This window comes from Eriocheir sinensis, unplaced genomic scaffold (assembly GCF_024679095.1).
Source record: "Eriocheir sinensis breed Jianghai 21 unplaced genomic scaffold, ASM2467909v1 Scaffold1273, whole genome shotgun sequence".
Classification (NCBI taxonomy): Eukaryota; Metazoa; Arthropoda; class Malacostraca; order Decapoda; family Varunidae; genus Eriocheir; species Eriocheir sinensis.
This window is the reverse complement of record NW_026110599.1, coordinates 37,501-59,383: the sequence shown is the minus strand read 5'-3', so window position 1 is coordinate 59,383 and position 21,883 is coordinate 37,501. Positions and strand designations below refer to the sequence as shown.

The 21,883-nt window shown below is 46.0% G+C and overlaps 1 protein-coding gene across 1 annotated transcript in view; it reads left to right on the top strand.

Moving 5' to 3' along the window:
• Positions 1–21,883, top strand: part of LOC126989725 (ankyrin-1-like) — a gene marked incomplete at its 5' end in the record, with an annotated part of 45,683 nt that overhangs the window by 13,065 nt on the left and 10,735 nt on the right. Inside the window, one exon of the mRNA XM_050848337.1 lies at positions 19,935–20,235. Coding sequence (XP_050704294.1) covers positions 19,935–20,235 — 301 coding nt within the window. The remainder of the gene's footprint in view (positions 1–19,934; positions 20,236–21,883) is intronic.

Below are 21,883 nucleotides of genomic sequence, written 5' to 3'. Positions count from 1 at the left end.
GGTCAAAGGAGCTGCCTCGTACAGGCCTACCGGCCTCTTGCAGACTCCTGCGTTCTTATGTTCTCATGTTCTTAAGTGAGCGGGACTCGTAAATGAAGCAGTAGAATTTGAGTTGGCTCAGTAACGCTTCAGGAAACACACAGGTGGAGTCTTAGTCGAAGTAAATTGGTCTGTGTTGTATGTAGCACTATAATATTGTCGTGTTTGGCTGATGAAATTAGGCTGTAACACCACACACAGGTGAATAGTTAAAATTTCGTCCAGTTTGGACACCATATAATAAACACCTTGCGTTATTGATACTTTTTTTCTCACCAACAATCAATGCTTTTAGCGTTGCAATCTGAGTTTTTTTTTCCCAGATGCCAACAGCTTGTTCATGAGAGAAAAGACACGCTCAGTGGAAGCATTAGTTCCAGGCTGTCACATTATGAACTGAACTATATCTGACATGCATTGATGGTTGATGTTTTTGTCTTTGACATGGGGAATACTTTTACCCACCGCTGTTATGTATATCATATGAACATTATTGTTTTATTATTTGTGAATGTAAAGTGTGAAGGAAACGAAACTGCAAGGGCCCAAGGCTGTTCCGGGCTAACAGTTTTCCTTCTGAGCCAGGTGTTTTGCTCCCCCCCCTTTCACAGAGTAGTCAGGAGATGCGATACGCAAGATGTTAACTCCGTCTTTAATATGCACTTCAGCTCGCACAGCCCACGGGAGACAGGTAGGACGGCCGGTGTGGTAAGGCCGCTCACACAGCCCACGGGAGACAGGTAGGACGGCTGGGGTGGTGAGGCCGCTCATACAGCCCACGGAAGACAGATAGGCAGGCCGGCGTGGTAAGGCCTGCAAGGGCGGCCCGGGTATTCGGTCTCGGGGCCAACAGTGTCTTCCCCGGGTAGACCGCGGCGGTGCTACGGCTGAGTGATGGAGGGCAGTGCCGGGCCGGGCGTAACGCGGCAGCAGCCTCGTCAGGTGGAGGGCTCGTTAGGTGGTGAAGGGGAGCCAGTGCCTAGCGAGCTGGCTCGACCGAGTCCTGGAGTCGTCTCCCGTCCTCAGCGCACCAACGTCCGAGGTTGCTTCGGCTGCTGACGTCAGGGCCCCCCCACTCGCGCCGGTGGAGCTCGGGCAGGGCGTTCGAGGCGTTCCGCTGCGGGCAGTGTGAAGCCTCGCTCGGGATGAGTGTAGGTCGAGTGAGGTGTTCCGGAGCTATGTTGGAGTCGAAGAATTAATTGTTGTCTTCCCTTTACACATCTCCGCCGACAAGACTCGATACAGAGTATCGAGCTAGAAATATAGCCTAGCTCATATGAATGAATAATACCTAAACCAAGCCGACACAAGAGAAACCATAGAACCAAACCAAGAGATTCAACAGTAAAAGAAACCCATTGATTTATGTAGCATCCCACAATAACTAACATCTGCTTAAGAAATCTGCTCCAATATTATCCTTCCCAGGAATGTGTACAACCCTGAATCGATACCCTTGAAGACAAAGTGCCCATCTAAGGAGACGATCATTATTCCCCTTGAAGTGGGTCAAGTAGACGAGAGGTTTATGGTCAACTTCAAGCAGAAACTCCTTGCCCCGCTGATAGTAGTCAAAATGCTTAATCCCAAAGATGACTGCTAAGCATTCCTTTTCAATTGTAGCGTACCTGCGTTCTCTGTCTAGGAGCTTCCTGCTAGCGTAAGCTACTGGGTGCGGGTAATCCTGAACGTACTGCAACAACACAGCGCCCAAACCTTGATTTGATGCATCGGTCCGTAAAACGAAGGGACGTGACGGGTCAGGCAACTTGAGGAGTGGCTGAGAGTGCAGTGCTGACTTGAGTTGTTCGAAACAGGTCCGCAGCTCATCTGACCATACCAGTGGTTCGGGGTTCTCTTTCCGCAGGAGGTCGGAGAGTCCACTGGTGTAGGAGGATGCCTGAGGTATGAAGACTCGGTAAAAGGAGATCATGCCTAGAAAGGAGCGAAGCAACTTTTTAGTTGTAGGAGGTGTGACTGAAGATATGGCAGATACTTAACTTTCCTGAGGCCGTAGTGTGTTACCGTCTACAATGAAGCTTAGATATTGGATGGATGTAAACCCGAATCGGCATTTTGAAGGTCGGGCCGTCAGTCCATGTTGTCTGAGACGGAGGAGGACAGCGTGGAGGGCGTCCAGGTGTGTCTCCCAAGTTGAACCTGATATGAAGATGTTGTCGAAGTAGAAGGTGACTCCCTCCAGACCGGCGGGGACGATTCGCACGAGCCTAATGTAGGTTGCACATGCTATGACGAGTCCAAAAGGGAGGCGACAGAACTCCATTAGTCCCAAGTGTGTAGGGAAGGCCGTCAGTGCCATGGCTCGGTCCGTCAGAGGTACCTGATAATAGGCTTTAGTTAAGTCTAGTTCAGAGAAGTACTTACTACCGTAAAACTTGTGAAGGTCCTCCGTGATGGTGTTGATTGGCTCCGCGTCATATATAGTCATGGAATTCAATACCCTGTAGTCCACGGCAAGGCGGTAGCTGCCAGAAGTCTTCTTTACCATAACGACCGGGGAACAATGAGGTGACCTTGAGGGTTTGATGATTCCCTGAGTAAGAAGTTGTTCCACTTCCTGTTGGAAGAAAGGCCTGATATGTAAGGGAATGGGATAGAGTTTAGGCTTGATTCGCTCGGAGGAGCAAAGGTTGACGTCGTGCTCGATAGTGGAGGTACAGCCTGGAATTTCTGATAAGACATCGCTAAATTTGTCCGTGAGGTAGAGGAGATCGTTCTGCTGATCAGGAGTGAGTTGTTCTCCTACTGCAGGCAGGGGATCAGAGACGTCGCGGTCTGCACGGCCATCCGGGGTTATCGGAAAGTCCTCGGCCGGGTCAAGATAGTCACCCTGGGACAGAGAGAAGGCTATTTCACAGATATCTTGTCCGTCACTAGGGATGGAAGGCTCATCTAGGATAGTAGCTTGGTTTATGTGGGCGCGTCGGTGATACAGCTTCAAGAGGTTAGCGTGATATAACTTTTCTTTACCCTTCTCATCGATCAGATAATTCACCCTGTTTTTACGCTCTAGAACCTTGTAGGGGCCACTCCAAGCCATTAATAGCTTACTGGAAGTGTCAGGGAGAAGGACGAGAACTTCATCACCAGGCTTGAACTGACGATCTTGCGAGTTCAAATCGAAGTAGGTCTTGTATCGGGTGGCACTAATGGTGGAATTTTGGGCAGCGATCTTGGAACAGTCGGCCAGCTTGTCCTTCAAATCGATGACATACTGGAAGCAAGACCTTTCATCCTCTGAAAGCTTACCGTCTTCCCATAGATCCCGTAGAACTGAAACTGGCCCCCTTACAGCCCTTCCATACAAGAGTTCAAAGGCAGAGAATCCTGTTCTGTTACTAGGCATCTCCCGCAAAGCAAACAATACGGCCGGTAGATAGCGATGCCACTCTCGAGGCTTGTCAGAGCACAGCTTCCGGAGGGAGGACTTCAGGGTAGAGTGGAAACGTTCTATTCTTCCATTCCCACTCGGATGGTAAGGGGTAGTGAAGAGCGGCTTCACTCCAAGATGCCTGTGCAGTTCGGCCATCATTTGAGACGTGAACTGTGTGCCCCGATCAGACAGGATCTCACGGGGAATACCCACTCTGGAAAATATGGTCAACAAGGCTTCGGCGGTAGAGATGGAAGTGATGTCCTTAAGGGGAACAGCCTCGGGGAAACCGGTAGAAAAATCAATCAAGGTAAGGATGTAGCGGTGTCCTTCTGACGTGGGAGGAGACAATGGGCCAACAATATCAACTGCTACTCTAGCAAACGGTTCAGTAATTATGGGAAGCTGTTTAAGAGGGACCGGCCTAAGGCGTCCCTTAACAGACATACGCTGGCACTTGTCACAAGACCTACAGAAGGTTCGTATATCAGACCACATACCTGGCCAGTAAAAGTGCTCTCCAATCTTCATGCCAGTCTTCCGATGGGAGAGATGTCCTGCCAGGGGACTCTCATGGGCGACGGTCAACACTGACCGTCGGCACTCCGCAGGAACTACTAGATACTTCTTCCCCAGCTGGTTACTGTGATGTGAAGACCGACAAACCCTGTAGAGCAGTTCGTCCGAGAACTCGTAGCCGAAGGTGGAGTCGGTGCGAGTGACTTCTTCTTCTCCCGTAGTGGCCTTGTTACGATGTGACGCTAGAGTAGGGCACGAACTCTGCAATTTAGAGAAGTCCTGAGGAGTAATAGCCAGGGGCTCCAGATGAGGAAGTACAAGGGGGTGAATCTTGCGAGCGGCGGCGGCCCGGGTCTGGACAGCTTGAATACTTTTCCCGGGAACCTGGTCGGAAGGAGCTGGAAAGGGTGTAGGATCGTCACATGCCTTTGTCACGTCTGGGTCGTCAGGTGCACGTACTCCCTCAATGTTACCTACCAGCACTGTGCAAAACTTAAGTGGGGCCCGGATGGCATCAACCCAACCGTCAAAATAGGGGCACCGGAGGTAGCATCTTACCACAGGGAAGTAGTCGGCACGACCCAAGTAGTCGCTGCAGCGAACCTTTTTACCGTTGGAAATATCCGCGTCCGGCAATGCCTCCTCGGATACTAGGACACTTGAACAACCCGTATCGCGAACAATGGTGGATACCCTAGAGCCGTTGATGGTGCCTGAGGTGTAATACTGACGAGACGGTGATCCGGAACGGCAGAAGCCAATTTTGGGAGACTCCTTGGTTGGTTCTGGCTTGGATCTCTGTTTAAAAAGATAAGGATTCTGAGGGCAGTTAGGTCTAATGTGGCCACTCTGACCGCAGTTATGGCAACGAACCACCGAGGGCGTCTTTCGTGGCGTAGGTGGTGAATCCTTTAGTGAGGCGGCTTTGGTGAGGGATGGTCGTTTGCCGCGTTCCGACACAGGGTTGCGTGGGTAAGAGTGGTGTGCTGAAGCCCAAACATCGGCTCGCTTTACTGCCTCCTCTAAGGTCTGAACGTTGTTTTCTTTCAGGAACAACCGTAGTTATGTGGAAACAGAGGCTAGAAATTGATCGAGGATCATGAAGGACTTCAGCGAAGCAAAAGAATGGTCTACCTCGCTCGCGCTGAGCCAGTGGTCGAAAAGGCGAGTCAAATGGATGGAGAATTGCTGGAACGTGTCACCAACGTTGATCTTGGCTGAGCGGAAGGCGGTGCGGTAGTGATCACTCGTCCTATGAGAGTGCTTCAGAATGGCTTCTTTTAGCTGACTGTAGTCGCCTGTGACCTCTTCCGACAAGGTGGTATAGGATTCAGCCAGCTTACCTGTGAGTAGGCTTCCCAAGTGGACTGCATAACTGCTCTTAGCAATGTTGAGGAGGGTAGCAACTCGCTCAAACCGGGTATAATAAGAGGCAATGTCCTCACCTTCGCGATAAGATGGTAACTTGGGACGAGCAGCAAAGTCGACACTAGGGACGCCTAAGGCCGCCGAACCGCCAGCAACTTGGAGCTTCAGCCGTTCGAGGGCGAGAGCATGTTCTCTCTCCCGTTCACGGTCCTCGCGTTCCCGTTCACGTTCACGTTCCTCGCGTTCCCGCTCCCGTTCACGTTCCTCGCGTTCCCGTTCCTCCTTTTCTTTTCTGTTTCGTCTCTCCAACTCGCGTTCGTCCCGAAGGCGTGCCTGCTCATCGGACACAAAGGATTTCAACTCGTCGCCGTCGTACCCAAGCTCGCGACCGAGCTTAACTAGTTCCTGGATGGAAGACATGCCGAATGGGAAACAAAATAGAAAGATACACAGATTAAATACAAAATCCGAACACTGAATCTAACAAAACCCTAAGCGATGAAGAGACCAAACCACTGGTCAAATACAAAATCCCAACTCTGAATCTAACAAAACCCTAAGCGATGAAGAAACCAGACCCAAAGCAAATAGACGACAAAAAAAACGCGGAGGACTTAACTTCCAATTGACACTAAAAAGGCGCACACGGCGTGACGCCCACAAGTGGCACGAGTGGGGTGAAAGTTAACAACACTGTGCACAAACGCACATGAAATTACCCATAACCGTATCCCCGTGTGAAACACCACGAACACAGCACGTATCCGGGAACGGGAGACACTATATCAGAGGAGATGAACTCGCACCTGACTTCCGTGAGATCCGGACCAGAGTCTTTTAAGACGCACCTGGCCTGGGCGGTGGAATGGACCTCAGCACAATCCAATCGCCAAACACTCACTTTCGCCCTGAACAGCAAGTGCCGGTAGGTTAATCCTGACCGTCGGTGGTGACTGGCTGGTAGCAATGGTCTCCTGACCAGCGATGAGGGGAGGGGGAATCCTGGCGAGGTTGCCACTTGTGAAGGAAACGAAGCTGCAGGGGCCCAAGGCTGTTCCGGGCTAACAGTTTTCCTTCTGAGCCAGGTGTTTTGCTCCCCCCCCTTTCACAGAGTAGCCAGGAGAAGCGATACGCAAGATGTTAACTCCGTCTTTAATATGCACTTCAGCTCGCACAGCCCACGGGAGACAGGTAGGACGGCCGGTGTGGTAAGGCCGCTCACACAGCCCACGGGAGACAGGTAGGACGGCCGGCGTGGTGAGGCCGCTCATACAGCCCACGGAAGACAGGTAGGCAGGCCGGCGTGGTAAGGCCAGCAAGGGCGGCCCGGGTATTCGGTCTCGGGGCCAACAGTGTCTTCCCCGGGTAGACCGCGGCGGTGCTACGGCTGAGTGATGGAGGGCAGTGCCGGGCCGGGCGTAATGCGGCAGCCTCGTCAGGTGGAGGACTCGTTAGGAGGTGAACGGGAGCCAGTGCCTAGCGAGCTGGCTCGACCGAGTCCTGGAGTCGTCTCCCGTCCTCAGCGCACCAACGTCCGAGGTTGCTTCGGCTGCTGACGTCAGGGCCCCCCACTCGCGCCGGTGGAGCTCGGGCAGGGCGTTCGAGGCGTTCCGCTGCGGGTAGTGTGAAGCCTCGCTCGGGATGAGTGTAGGTCGAGTGAGGTGTTCCGGAGCTATGTTGGAGTCGAAGAATTAATAGTTGTCTTCCCTTTACATAAAGCTTGAACAAGTGGCACTCAAATCACTCCGTAATATTATTGTGATATCTGGTATTATTACCAGTGTCTCCCTCTCTATCCCTCCTTTACGGGTGTCCTGTCCTGCTCCCCCCAGCAGAGCTGAGGTGGTGGGGGGTGATCGCACTTTTACCAACCCTGCCGAGATTACCGGGTTGCTCAGTGTGAAATTCGTCGGGCCCCACTGTAACGATAGTTTTTTTAGTGTGTGTACAGAGCAGTGATGTAATGGAGTGGAAAGCAGTGTCAGGTACTGATTCCCTCTCACACTGGCCATTGCCTTGGGGTGTATGGTGTGGAGGGAGTACAAACTATACCATTCCCCACAAGAAAATTACAAACCTCTCTAGACACTGAGATCCTTTATCAGTGACTCGATGACGGACAGCCGAATAATGCAGAGAGCTTCCTGAGGCACGAGACAACAGTTGGAGCAGACATGTCAGTGCAGGGAAAGGCGAAAGGAAGTCTGGAGCATTAACCGAAAACAGCGAGGAGGTATTTGTTCCTAGAGCAAGAAGCTTTAGGTCCAATAAAATCTCCGGACATACTTTCAAAGGGTTGCATGGACTGGATGAGTTTAGCTACTGGAATCCTGAAATATCTACGTTTCAGCTCAGAGCAAATAGTGTATTTAAAAAAAAAAAAAAAACTTTTTACATCATCCAGAGAACAAGGTAAATTTTTGGACCTCATAAAATGTCAAAATCAAGTAACACCAGGATGGCAGAGTGAGGCAGGACCCTCATCGAGAGGAGCAGGGCGGGAAAGAGAAGTGGTACAAGCTGGGGGCAATGTGTCACAGGGAACATTACCATTACCGGGGCGAGGCTGAATATCATACTGGCGTCCGGAGAGCTCCAGGCGCCATCGCATTATTTTGTCGTTCCTTATCTATGAAGAGTGATTCAACTTAAACATCAAAGACACTGCTGGCTGGTCAGTTGTTATAGCAAACCTCCTCCCGGTGAGAAAGTCTCCATTTGCGTACAGCCTCGATGATAGCAGTAGCCTCTCTTTCCACAGCAGGTTGGAGTCTTTCTGAGAGAGGTAGAGTTTCAGAGAAAAAGGTGAATATAATCGATTATATTAAGTACGCAAGGGTGGCTTGAAGGTCGATATCTGAAAAAAATAGCGTTAGTTGCACGTTGGAACGCGGCTACTATCCAAACGGGATCCTCGTGCTCCGTCAGCCTCAGAAGCAGCGTACACCTTCTCACCGTCTCTGAGGGGGCTTGGCAGTAAGCATTTTAAGCCAAGTTTACTGGACACTTTGTACTTAGCCAAGGAATTCACCAAGCCGTTAATACAGGGATTGATAAGCGTCTAGTTGAGTGGAGCGGTTAATAGTCTGTGAGTAATCAACTTCCATGCTACTCGTGTGTCGGTCGTCTTCGGTTACTAAATAGTAATTGCGCCCTCCAAGGGGACTGACTCTTTTCTATCACACCTTCCTTAACCCGTGGGCCTCGGCTATAGGAGAGCCGAGAAGTGGCCGAGAAACGGCAACATTGCACTGTATTTTGACACTAAGAAAAGAGCATGGAACGTACTCCTCTCATAATCATAAAGCTATGAAAAATATCTACTTTTACTCAAACTCCAATCTTTTTGGGTGGTGTTTGTTACAAAATAAACATTCTTGTGACGCGTGACATCTAGCCGAGAGTCGCTTGTTGTCTACTTTAGAGAATTTGACAAGTGATTACTGTGTGGATAGATAATTCAGTCTGCCATGATCTTACAGCACCACCTTTGACAAAAATGCCCATCTCAAGCTCACTCACCCACCACTATGACCCAGGGCATGTATGGTGGGTTGCTCTATGCCACAACCTCCTACAATTAGCTCGAGTTATGGGTTTAATGGTGAGCCTTTTTTAGGGTCCACCGTACCACAGCCACGACTCGTGAAAGCGCAGAAAAGGGTCTGCCGACGTTCACGGGCTAAGGCCTAAGCAATGATTCTACCTCTTTATGAATGTATTTCTCATCAGACTTAGATAATCCCCAAGTAGGGATAGATATAGGCCTAAACACTTCTGTCGTGTCAGGAAAGAGACGGATGGTCAACTCACATGCAAACTACTCCACTTAGAGTTAAAGTCGTCCACTTGGTTAAAGTTAATGAAGTACCTTCGTGTGTACGGGGTAAGTGTGAAGGATGAAAGTATGAACATGCTGGGTAACTCCTGCATAAGGGATTTAAGTAGCAGGGACGAGGTTGGGTAGGAGGTCGAGTGAAGCGTTGCCGCAGGAGGGTGGGGATGTGTTCAGAAGAGCAGTCACCATGACACGATCGATAAACATCGAAAAAAAAAACATCATTCAGACATAATTTAAGAGACATAAGACAGTAAGCAAGATATGATAGCATGTGGATGTGTGTGTGTGTGTGTGTGTGTGTGTGTGTGTGTGTGTGTGTGTGTGTGTGTGTGTATATATATATATATATATATATATATATATATATATATATATATATATATATATATATATATATATATATATATATATATATATATATATATATATATATATGTGTGTGTGTGTGTGTGTGTGTGTGTGTGTGTGTATGTATGTATGTATGTATGTATGTATGTATGTATTTATTTATTTATCTATTTTACGTCTCCGCCTATTGCTCCGGTAGGCTTGCTTGAGGGGCCTTAATGGTACTCGGCCCCAGCCCGTCATGGCGCACAGTAGCACAATGTTTGAAGGCAAAAGGAGACACTATCAGGTCAATAAGCCTTCTGTGGATTCATGCGGCCGTGCTGCCGTCAGGATTACGGAGAGGAGCGAATGATGAAAAACTGAAATTGGAGGAGATATTTTTCGCTAGTTGCCAGAAGTCTTTGGAAGAATTAGAGAAGTTGAGGTACTTTCTATATATTTTTTTTTTACAGCAGAGGAGTCAGTTCAAGGGCGTAAAAAAAGTAAAAAAAGTGTGAAGAAAAAGCCCGCTACTCACTGCTCCTAAAAAGAGTTAGAGGAGTGCCGAGAGATAGGTCAATTTCGGGAGGAGAGGTGTCCTGATACCCTCCTCTTGAATGAGTTCAAGTCGTAGGCATGAGGAAATACAGATGAAGGAAGATTGTTCCAGAGTTTACCAGCGTGAGGGATGAAAGAGTGAAGATGCTGGTTAACTCCACTCCACTCTGTCCAAGAGAGCTGTGTGAGTGGGACCCTCCACACGTGAGATGCATACTCCATACAAGGGCGAATAAGGCCGCTGTAAATGGATAGAAAGAGAGTGGGAGATAGGACAGAACCCTGCGGGATACCACTGTTAATTGGCTTAGGGGAAGAACAGTGACCATCTAGAACAGCAGAAATAGAACGGTCAGAAAGGAAACTGGAGATAAATGTACAGAGAGATGGATAGAAACCGTCGGAGGGTAGTTTGGAAAGAAAAGATTTGTGCCAGACCCTATCAAATGCTTTTGATATGTCCAGCGCAATATCAAAGGTTTCACCGAAACGGCTAAGAGAGGATGACCAAGGGTCAGTTAGGAAGCCAAGGAGATCACCAGTAGAATGTCCCTTGCGGAACCCATACTGGCGAGCAGATAGAAGGCCAGAAGTGGAAAGGTGCTTTTGAATCTTCCGGGTAAGGATTGATTCAAAAGCTTTAGATATACATGAAAGTAAAGCTATAGGACGGTAGTTTGAGGGATTGGCACGGTCACCCTTCTTAGGCACAGGCTGTATGAAGGCCTACTTCCAGCAGGAAGGAAAGATAGATGTTGACAGGCAGAGGTGAAAGAGTTAGACCAGGCAGGGTGTCAGCACGGAGGCACAGTTTTTAAGGACAATAGAGGGCACTCCATCAGGTCCATAAGCCTTATGAGAGTTCAGGCCAGAGAGGGCATAGAAAACATCGTTCTTAAGAATCTTAATAACAGGCATAAAGGAGAGAGAACGAGGATGAGTAGGAGGAATTTGCCCAGAATCGTCCAGAGTGGAGCTTATAGAAAAAAGTTTAGGAGAAGAGTTCAGCCTCAGAGATACATTAGACGGCGGTGCTGCCGTTAGGACTAAGGAGAGGAGGGAAAGATTAAGAAGTGAAGTTGGAGGAGATGTTTTTAGCTATGTGCCAAAAAGTCCCGGGAAGAGTTAGAGAAAGCAAGGTTTTGGCATTTTCTATCAATGAAGGAGTTTTTGGTAAGTTGGAGAATAGCTTTGGCACGATTCCGGGCAGAAATGTAAAGATTATGGTTAGCGGGAGTTCGAGGTCTATGTTACCTTTTGTGAGCTGCCGCTCTATCTTTGACAGTACGAGAACAAGCGTGATTAAACCAAGGCTTTTTAGCATGAGGAATAGAGAAAGAACGAGGAATGTATGCCTCCATTCCAGAGACAATCACCTCTGTGATGCGCTGGGCACACACAGAGGGTTCTCTATACTGGAAGCAATAATCATTCCACGGGAAATCGGAAAAGTACATTATCAGGTCGTCCCACCGAGCTCAAGCAAAATGCCATAAGCATCGCCTCTTCGGTGGGTCCAGAGGATGTACAGGAGCGATAGGACAGGATATAGAAATAAGGCTGTGATCGGAGGAGCCCAACGGAGAGATCAGTTTGACTGAGAAAGCAGAAAGATTAGCGGTAAGGAAGAGGTCTAGTATGTTGGGCCTGTCTCCAAGACGGTCGGGAATACGAGTAGGGTGCTGAGCCAACTGCTCTAGGTCATTGTGGAGAGCAAAGTTGTAGGCTTGTTCACCAGGCTGGTCAGTGAAAGAGGATGAAAGCCAAAGATGGTGGTTAACATTGAAATCTCCCAAAATGGAGATTTTAACGAAGGGAGATTGGGTCAAGATGTGCTCCACTCTAGAGTTGAAGTAGTCAAAGAATTTTACATAGTTAGTAGAGATAGGTGAGAGATAAACAGCACAGATGTATTAAGTAATAGAATGACAATGAAGTCTTAGCCAGATGGTGGAAAATTCTGCAGAGTCAAGGTCGTTTGCACGAGAACAAGTGATGTCGATGCGTACGAAGGCGCAACATCCAGCTTTGGATTAAAATTTAGGATAGAGATAGTTTTGGATCCTTCTTTTCTTGTATTTAATTCTTACATTTTATTTTATTTGCATCAACTTGTATTAAAACAGCTGTTTTATCACTCATTAATTACTCCATAAATGATCTCACCGTCTCGTATCCCTGGTAGCGTAATCCGGCCTAAGTTGTTATTGGAAACTGGTGTTCGGGGATAAACAAGGGGAAAAGAAAATATACATTTATTTAAAATTAATGAAAGTAACTGCCTTACGCAATATTCTATGCTCAGACGATCATAACACTCTGGCATATTCAACGATGGATACAACTTATGACAAACGACATGTCTTAAACATAATACTACAATATGTGCTCAGTTGTTGCCAATAATAATAACACTCGTTAATCCACAAGCAGTGGTTTGTTTCTCTCTGCTTACATCACAATAATTAAGTACTCCCCTCACAAGTCCTAATAACACATTCCTATAGTATAATCTACTACAATTTCACGGAAGCACCAAATTATACCACACGCAGTGGTTTCTACCTTTGCTCTACATGGCAATAAAATAATGGTTATCCACACCTTCTGACCAAGCCTACTGGGTATCTGTTTCCTGTATGTGGGTCTGAGTATTTTCCGTAACCTCTCTTAGTAGTGTTAGTGCTTATCAGATGTTTACGACTTGTATATCTGACTAATTACTTTCCTTCCCTCTCATATCATATTTACAATTCTTGTATCCACATCTTCCTCCGGTATTTGCCTGTGATTGGGGTCACTATTAATTAACTGTGCAGTTATGGTCTTCTGGGTCCCGACAATAGTAGAACTGAACAGAGTAGAGATTGCTGTCAGTAGCCTCAGAAATCTGTTTCGGTGAGGAAGAGAAGATGAGGCTTAGAGAAGGAGAGATGGTGTTCCACAGAATGAAAATTAGAATTAAGACCGCGAATGTTGCAGAAATTGATAAGAAAGAGGTTCGATGAGTTATCGAGACACTTCTCAGGTCGGCAGCCAGAAGGGGAGTCCTCCCTGGGGGAATTTGTGCCTCCCCCCCCCAGGAGGAGACTCCGAGGCAGGATGAAGGTACGCCATTTTGAGACTTGAATCTTGTGAAAAGGTGTGTATGTTGTGTGAATGTAGTGTGGTGTGGATAGAAAGAGGATCTGCCTTTAGAGAGCATGCTGAACTACTCTCCGGTGTTGGTGAGACAATAGGGAAACGGTTAGTGAGGACATGGGAAGGGTCCTCCTTGCTCTACTGACAGACCTTGCACACCCAGCGCTCTTCTAGGCCTTCGTCTCATTCTCACCCTATTCACTTCAGCCTTCCACACTCTTTTCGTCAAACGTTCCTCACCCATTTTTACCATGTGCCCATACCAACTCAGCACCCCCTGATCCACCTTTTCAAACAGCTTTCTCACCACTTCCGTTCTCTACCTCACGTCCTCATTTCTCACTCTGTCCATTCTCGTTACACCTTCCATACTCCTCAGGCACCTCATCTCAAACACATCCAACATCTTCTTCTCGTCCTGTCTCACATTCCACGTTTCGGTCCCATACAGAGCTGTGGGCACAACTACTCCCTCATACAGCCCTCTCTTTGCATTCATTCCTAAGGCTCTGTTGCTCAATACACTCTTCATTCCACCCATATATTTACTTGCTTCTTTCACTCTGTTTCCAACCTCCACATCCACACTCCCATTTACTACTACATGCGACCCCAGATACTTGAATCTCTCACCTTCCTCCAGCAGCTCCCCATTCAGCCTCACATTCATTCTGCCACCATCAGCATCCCTTACACATCTCATAACCTTGCTTTTTCCCGCATACACTCTCAACTTTCTTCTTTCACACACTCTGCCAAACTCTGTCACCAGATTTTGTAGGCCCTCCTCACACTCTGCCACAAGGACAGTGTCATCCGCAAATAACAACTGGCTTATCTTCCATTCCCTTTCATTTTCACGCACCAGTGCCAAGCCCTCACCTTGCACTCTTGCATTCATTTCCCTCACTACTCCATCCATGTACACGTTAAACAGCCACAGTGACATCACACAGCCTTGCCGCAACCCCACATTCACCTCGAACCAATCCCTCTCACCTTTACCAATTCTCACACATGCCCTACTCTTCCTATAAAAACTTTTCACGGCAGACAATAACCTACCTCCTATTCCATACATCCGCATTACACTCCATAATGCCTCCCTATCAACTCTATCATAGGCTTTCTCCAGGTCCATAAAGGCCTCACCGCTTGTCGGAAGGAGAAGCTTGTCATAGGAGTACTTTACAGACCGCCCAACCTTAACAAGGATAGTGGCGTCAAGAAAGTAAGCAGCTGCAAAGGATTAGGAGAGTGAGATCAGAAGTAGGCCAGGACCCTGAGCAGGGAGGGGCGTTAATATCTGGTGAGGTCACTCGTCAGGTCAGTAGCTTGGAGGGTGAGTACAATAGTCTGGTCATGGAGATTAAACTAGGGCAGCAACAGTTTATACCTCACAGGGAAGTCAGGTCAACAGGTAATTACCCGCGATGGATGATAGACAGGCTAAAAACTGAAATAGGAAGGAAAAAAGGACTATATGCTAGAATCAAGAGAGGGGGAAACTAACCTACAGGACAGTTACAACGATTTATCTAAACAGTAAAGAAGAACACGCGTATAGCAAAACGTAATTATGAGATTAGAATTGCCAGGGAGGCAAAGATCAATCCAAAGGGTTTCTTTCAACTTTATAAGACCAAGGTTAGGGATAAGATAGGGCCGCTTAAGTCAGGAGAATCACTGCTAGATACAGATGAGGAAATGAGCGAGGCGTTAAACAGATATTTCTTAATTGTATATACCGAAGAAGGATTAGACGACATACCTCAAGGAGAACAGATCTACAGGGGAGAAGAGGTGGAAAGATTAACCGTCATCAACGTAAGTAAGGAGGTCGTGATTAGACAGATAGATAAACTCAAAGTTACTAAGGCGCCAGGGCCAGATGAAATTTTTCCCAGGGTATTAAAAGAATGTAAAACTGAAATCAGTGGGCAGCTAACAGAAGTTTTTAGGAAGTCGATAGACACAGGGGTGGTGCCTGTTTCATGGAGGCAGGCACACGTTATTCCAATATTTAAGAAAGGAGACAAATCTTCAATTCAAAACTATAGGCCGATCAATTTGACGTCAGTTATAGGTAAAATGCTTGAGTCAATAATAGTAGATAGTATTAGGGACCATATTGACAGACATAATTTAATTCACGACTCACAGCATGGGTTTAGGAAAGTCGTGCCTCACTAATCTTTTATCCTTTTACAATAGAGTATACGAGGCAACTGACAATGATGAGAGTTACGATGTAGTTTATCTTGATTTTAGTAAGGTCTTCGATAAGGTACCTCAACAGAGACTGTTAAATAAAGTCAGGGCTCATGGAATAGGAGCGAAGGTTTATGATTGGACTAGGGCGTGGATTTGCGACAGGAAACAGAGGGTTACCATTAACGGTAAAAAATCCGAATGGGGTAATGTTACCAGTGGGGCTCCCAAATGTTCAGTTTTAGGCCCGCTTATATTTATTACCTACATCAATGATATAGACAATGAGATAACTTGTGACATAGTTAAATTTGCGGATGACACTAAAACAGGAGACACAGTTAGGACAAGGGAGGATGCTAGAGCACTGCAGGAGGATCTCAACAAACTGTAAGCTTGGTCAGATAAATGGCAGATGAATTTTAGCATCACCAAGTGTAGCGTGCTAAGTGTAGGAACACGCAACCCTTTTTTTTTTTTTTTTTTTTTTTTTTTACGTCGTTGCCTGTTGCGCCGGTAGGCATCTTCCTGGTGGGGCCTGGCCCAAGGTCGGCTTCCAGGGGGCAGTATGATGGTCGGCCCAGGCCGTTCTGGCGCAGGCGAGTGTTTATCGGATCTGCTTGACGGTTTCTAGAGTCCGGGTTATGGGTGGTCTTCAGGACAGCATGGGTAGTCGGCCACTCGGTGCTCGGCGGTGACTGAAAACGTCGTCCATCACGCGGTGAATGTAACCCATTACGCTACCAGTTTCAGGGTGTGAAAGGGAAGAGTGTTAATGAGCTCTGACTAGTGCGAGGAAGCCGGGCTAATAGGTGTATTAGTCTCATGGCCACTTCAGACAAACAACCAACAAAAGTGCAGAGGTCAATCAGACTCATTTAGCGTTAAGAATAACACCTAGATTATGGTGTCCAATTTTAAGCCTACACTACAGAATGACATCAACTTGCTGGAATCAGTTCAGAGGAGGACTACCAAGATGATTCAGGGGCTGAGGAACCTCCTGTATCAAGACATAGGCTGAAACATCTCAACTTACATTCACCGACAAAACGAAGAGTGTGGGGAGATCTGATGAATTCTTTATCAAATGGGGGGTTACAACAAAGGCGATATAAGTAAAGTACTGAAAGTTAGCCAGCAGGATAGAACACGCAGTAATGGATTTAAATTAGAAAAGTATATATTTAGGAGGGAAACAGGCAAGCATTGGTTTAGTAATAGGGTGGTGGGGGAATGGAATAGACTCGGCAATCATATAGTGAGTGCAGGGACGATAGCTTGTTTTAAAAGTAGACTGGATAGCTACATGGCCGAGGATGACAGGTGGTAGTGGGGGAGGTGGCGGGGCAGAATCTGGAGCTGCCCTGTTTAGGCAATTAGGCCTCTTGCTGTCTCCCCATGTTCTTATGTTCTTATGTTCTTATGTTCAAACACCTGATCCATGTACCCTCTGCCGCTCCTAACCCCAGACTGCTCCTCACCAGCCAAACAATCTGTCCCGCATCGGTCCCTATCAATCAATACTCTCCCATACACTTTGCCATCCACGCTCAACAAACTGATACCCCTAAAACTACCACACTCATACTTATCACCTTTACCTTTGTACAGTGGCACTACACATTCACTCTTCCGCTCCAAGGGGACGGCCCCCTCTCTGAAACACACGTTGAACAGCCTCACCAACCACTCCACACTTTATATATATATATATATATATATATATATATATATATATATATATATATATATATATATATATATATATATATATATATATATATATATATGTTTTAAGTAAAGAAAACAACTCAGGGGAAAACGATAACAATAATATAAAAAAAAACGTAGATCACTGCTCCTATAAAAAGTGAAAAGAAGTGGTCAGAAGAGAGGTCAGTTTCGGTTGGCGAGGTGTCCTGGTACTCTCCTCTTGAAGGAGTTCAAGTCGTAGGCAGAAGGAAATACAGATGAAGGAAGATTGTTCCAGAGTTTACCCGCTTGTGGGATGAAAGAGTGAAGATGCTGGTTAACTCCTCCATAAGGGATTTGGACAGTATTGGAATGAGCTTGAGTCATGTGGTGTGGGGCCGCGAGGGGGCAACACGGCGGTGGAATTTAAGAGGTAGAAGACTTGATGAGACGAAGAGCCTCTTGACTCTACTCTGCACAAAAGAGGTGTAGTCTATGTGTGTAGCCCCCGACACGTGAGATGCATACTCCATACGAGGACGGACAAGGCCCCTGTATATGGATAGGAACTGTGCGGGGGAAAAGAACTGGCGGGTGGAGAGGTGTCTTGATACAATCTTCTTGAAAGAGGTCAAGTCATAGGCAGGTGGAAATACAGACGAAGGAAGAATGTTCCAGAGTTTACCACTGAAGGGGATGAAAGAATGGAGATGCTGGTTAACTCTTGCATAAGGGGTTTGGACAGTATAGGGATGAGCATGAGTAGAAAGTCGTGTGCTGCGGGGCCGCGGGAGGGGGTGAAGCATGCAGTTAGCAATTTCAGAAGAGCATTCAGCATGAAAATATCGATAGAAGATAGAAAGAGATGCAGTTTGGCGGCGAAATTTAAGAGGTAGAATGCTGTCAGTAAGAGGAGGAAAGTTGATGAGACGAAGAGCCATATACTCCACTCTGTCGTCCAGAAGAGCTGTGTGAGTGCCCCCCCCCCCTCCCCCCCCCAACACACACACTCAAACACACACACACAAACACGTGAGATCCATACTCCATACGAGGGCGGAAAAGTCCCCAATATTGGAAGCATCTGTGCGGGGGAGAAGAACTGGCGGAGACGATACAGAACGCCCAACCTCGATGAAGCTGATTTAGTAATAGAAGGGATGTAAAGTTTCCAGTTGAGAATTTGATCTAAGGATAGGCCGAGGATATTTAGTGTTGAGGAAGGTGACAGCTGAGTGTTGTCGAAGAATAAGGAATAGGTGTTTGGAAGATTGTGTCGAGTTGATAGGTGGAGAAATTGGGTTTTTCAGGCATTAAGGGACACAAGGTTCCTTTTACCCCAATCGGAAATGATAGCAAGGTCTAGTGTTAAGCGTTCTGCCGCCTCCAGTCTGTAGTCATTCTATACTTTGTTTCATGTTATCTGTCCACCACAGCGTCAATCTCCATGGGTGTGGCACCTGCGCATTGTGGCTCATGATTGGGTGAGAATTGTCATGTCCGATATCGTTGGCCACGTGCGATTAATGGTCAAACTTTCGTCAGTAATATATATGAATGTTTTTATGTACAAAGAAACCATGACACGTCCTTATCTACATCCCAAACACGCCGATCTGCATGGATAACACACCATACAGGCACACGAAAGACAAGCTTGTGTCAGACAGCGAAGGCAGATCATACGCGAGCTAACAACAGGCTTAAAATAATAATCTTTATTTCATTCAAGATACAGAAAAATACACCAGGTTCTTTAAGTGTAAGAAAAATGTTCTTTAATAATTCCTTGCATGTAAATCACGTGGCTAATACTTGACGCAGCAAGAAACATTACTAATGTGAGGCTTGGCTATTTCCATCGTGTGCTGTACGGCATAGTAGCGAGGCACATCGGCATGTTTGGGATTTATATGCCAGGGTGTGATGTTTTTTGTATACGTAAACATTCAAACATATCCTTGCAAATAAGGAATGAATATTTATCGCCACAGTTTCTTTTCCCTCCATCACGAGGCAGCAATGCGCGTGTGCCACGCCCACACTCGCGAGTGGACGGATGGACCGAGCCCGACTACAGCAGAAGTGGCAGCAGCAGTGCCACTGGCACTGACATTGTCACTGTTATCCCCGCCACTATTGATGCTGTTACTGCCGCTGATAAAAGGCTCATTACCTTTGGGATTGTTAATGACCAATATTACTCTTATTAGATCATTATTATTATTATTATAATCATTATTATTATTATTATTATTATTATTATTATTATTATTATTATTATTATTATTATTATTATTATCATAATTATTATTATTATTATCATTATTATTATCATTATTATTATTATTATTATTATTATTATTATTATTATTATTATTATTATTATTATTATTATTATTATTATCATTATTATTATTATTATTATTATTATTATCATTATTATTATTATCATTATTATTATTATTATTATTATTATTATTATTATTATTATCATTATTATTATTATTATTATTATTATTATTATTATTATTATAAGTATTATTATCATTATCATTATTATCATTATCATTATCATTATCATTATTATCATTATTATTATTATTATTATTATTATTATTATCATTACAATTATTACCAGTAATATTCCGTAAACTATTACAATAATTCTTTCCCCTCTGAAGCTTCTCGTGAGGGAAGTTGTCGTGTTCGTCGTCAGTAATTATTGATACATTTAATGTGTTTTGGACGGTGAATATTAACGGTGGTGTGTGTTTGTCTCCCCGACACACACACACACACACACACACACACACACACACACACACACACACACAGGAGCTCATCACCGCCGTAGAGGCAGGAGACGAGGTCAGGGTCAGGGACGTCCTCGCCAGGGGAGGAGACCCCAAGGTGACCATGCCAACTATCAGTGGTGGGTCGGGGTGCCTGGTACAGCTTGCTGCCGACCATGGCCACACCCACCTCCTGCCCTGCCTGCTGGGGGCGGGGCTCAGCGTGGAGGGCAGCGGCACTGACGGCCAAACACCACTGATGCGGGCTGCCACTAATAACCACAAGACGACGGTAAAGAAGCTGCTCAGCCTTGGTGCCGACCCGCTGGCTGTTGACAATGGAGGTGAGTGGTGGTGGTGGTGGTGGTGGTGATTTTTAAGGTGGTGGTGGTCGTGGTAAGGTGGTGATTTTTAAGGTATTGTTGTTGTTGTTGGTGGTGGTGGTAAGATATGATTTTTAAGGTGGTGGTGGTAAGGTGGTGATTTTTAAGGTGATGGTGATGTTGTTTTTGTTGGTGGTGGTGGTAAGGTGGTGATTTTTAAGGTGGTGGTGATGTTCTTGTTGTTGTTGTTGGTGGTGGTGGTAAGGTGGTGATTTTTAAGGTGATGGTGATGTTGTTGTTGTTATTGTTGGTGGTGGTGGTAAGGTGGTGATTTTTAAGGTGATGGTGATGTTGTTGTTGTTATTGTTGGTGGTAAGGTGGTGATTTTGAAGGTGGTGGTGATGTTGTTGTTGTTGGTGGTGGTGGTAAGGTGGTTCTTTTTAAGGTGATGGTGATGTTGTTGTTGTTGTTGGTGGTGGTGGTGGTAAGGTGGTGATTTTTAAGGTGATGGTGATGTTGTTGTTGTTGGTGGTGGTGGTGGTGGTGGTAAGGTGGTGATTTTTAGGGTAATGGTGGTGATGTTGTTGTTGTTGTTGGTGTTGTTGTTGTTGGTGGTGGTAAGGTGGTGATTTTTAAGGTGATGGTGATGTTGTTGTTGTTGTTGGTGGTGGTGGTAAGGTGGTGATTTTTAAGGTGATGGTGATGATGTTGTTGTTGTTGTTGGTGGTGGTGGTAAGGTGGTGATTTTTAAGGTGATGGTGATGATGATGTTGTTGTTGGTGGTGGTAAGGTGGTGATTTTTAAGGTGATGGTGGTTACGGTGGTGATTTTTAAGGTGGTGGTGATGTTGTTGTTGCTGTTGGTGGTGGTGGTGGTAAGGTGGTGATTTTTAAGGTGATGGTGGTTACGGTGGTGATTTTTAAGGTGGTTGTGATGTTGTTGTTGGTGGTGGTGGTAAGGTGGTGATTTTTAAGGTGATGGTGGTTACGGTGGTGATTTTTAAGGTGGTTGTGATGTTGTTGTTGTTGGTGGTGGTAAGGTGGTGATTTTTAAGGTGATGGTGGTTACGGTGGTGATTTTTAAGGTGGTGGTGATGTTGTTGTTGTTGTTGGTGGTGGTGGTAAGGTGGTGATTTTTATGTTGGTGGTGGTGATGTTGTTGTTGTTGGTGGTGGTGGTAAGGTGGTGATTTTTAAGTTGTTGTTGGTGGTGGTGGTATGGTAGTGTTTTTTATGGTGGTTTGGCTCGGCTTTCATGTTTGGATAGTTAAAAGAGAGAAAGAAGGGGGGATAGGGTAGGATAAAGTTGGAGGAAATTGGAAGGAAGTAGGAGAGATAAAAGGTGGCGGGCTGTCCGCCTTGCTTTGTGCATGTAAATTACCATTTATTCAATACCCCATCATCCCATTAGTAACAACATGCGACACAAACAAAATTAAACTATCGATCTATCTAGGTGTGTAGGTACTGACGTCTATGGCTTTGGTCTTGGATTTGAGTATATTTTTTTTCCTGGCGTTATGTTGTGTATTTGTTTTCAGGTGTTCCTCTGTCTAGGATATTTCTTTGTTTCCTAAGCCATGAGTGTTTTTTCTGTCTTTCATAATTGCCTTTGAGATTCGTAAAATGGTGATCCTGAAGTGCTCTCGTTTTGGTGAAGATTTTGTCGGC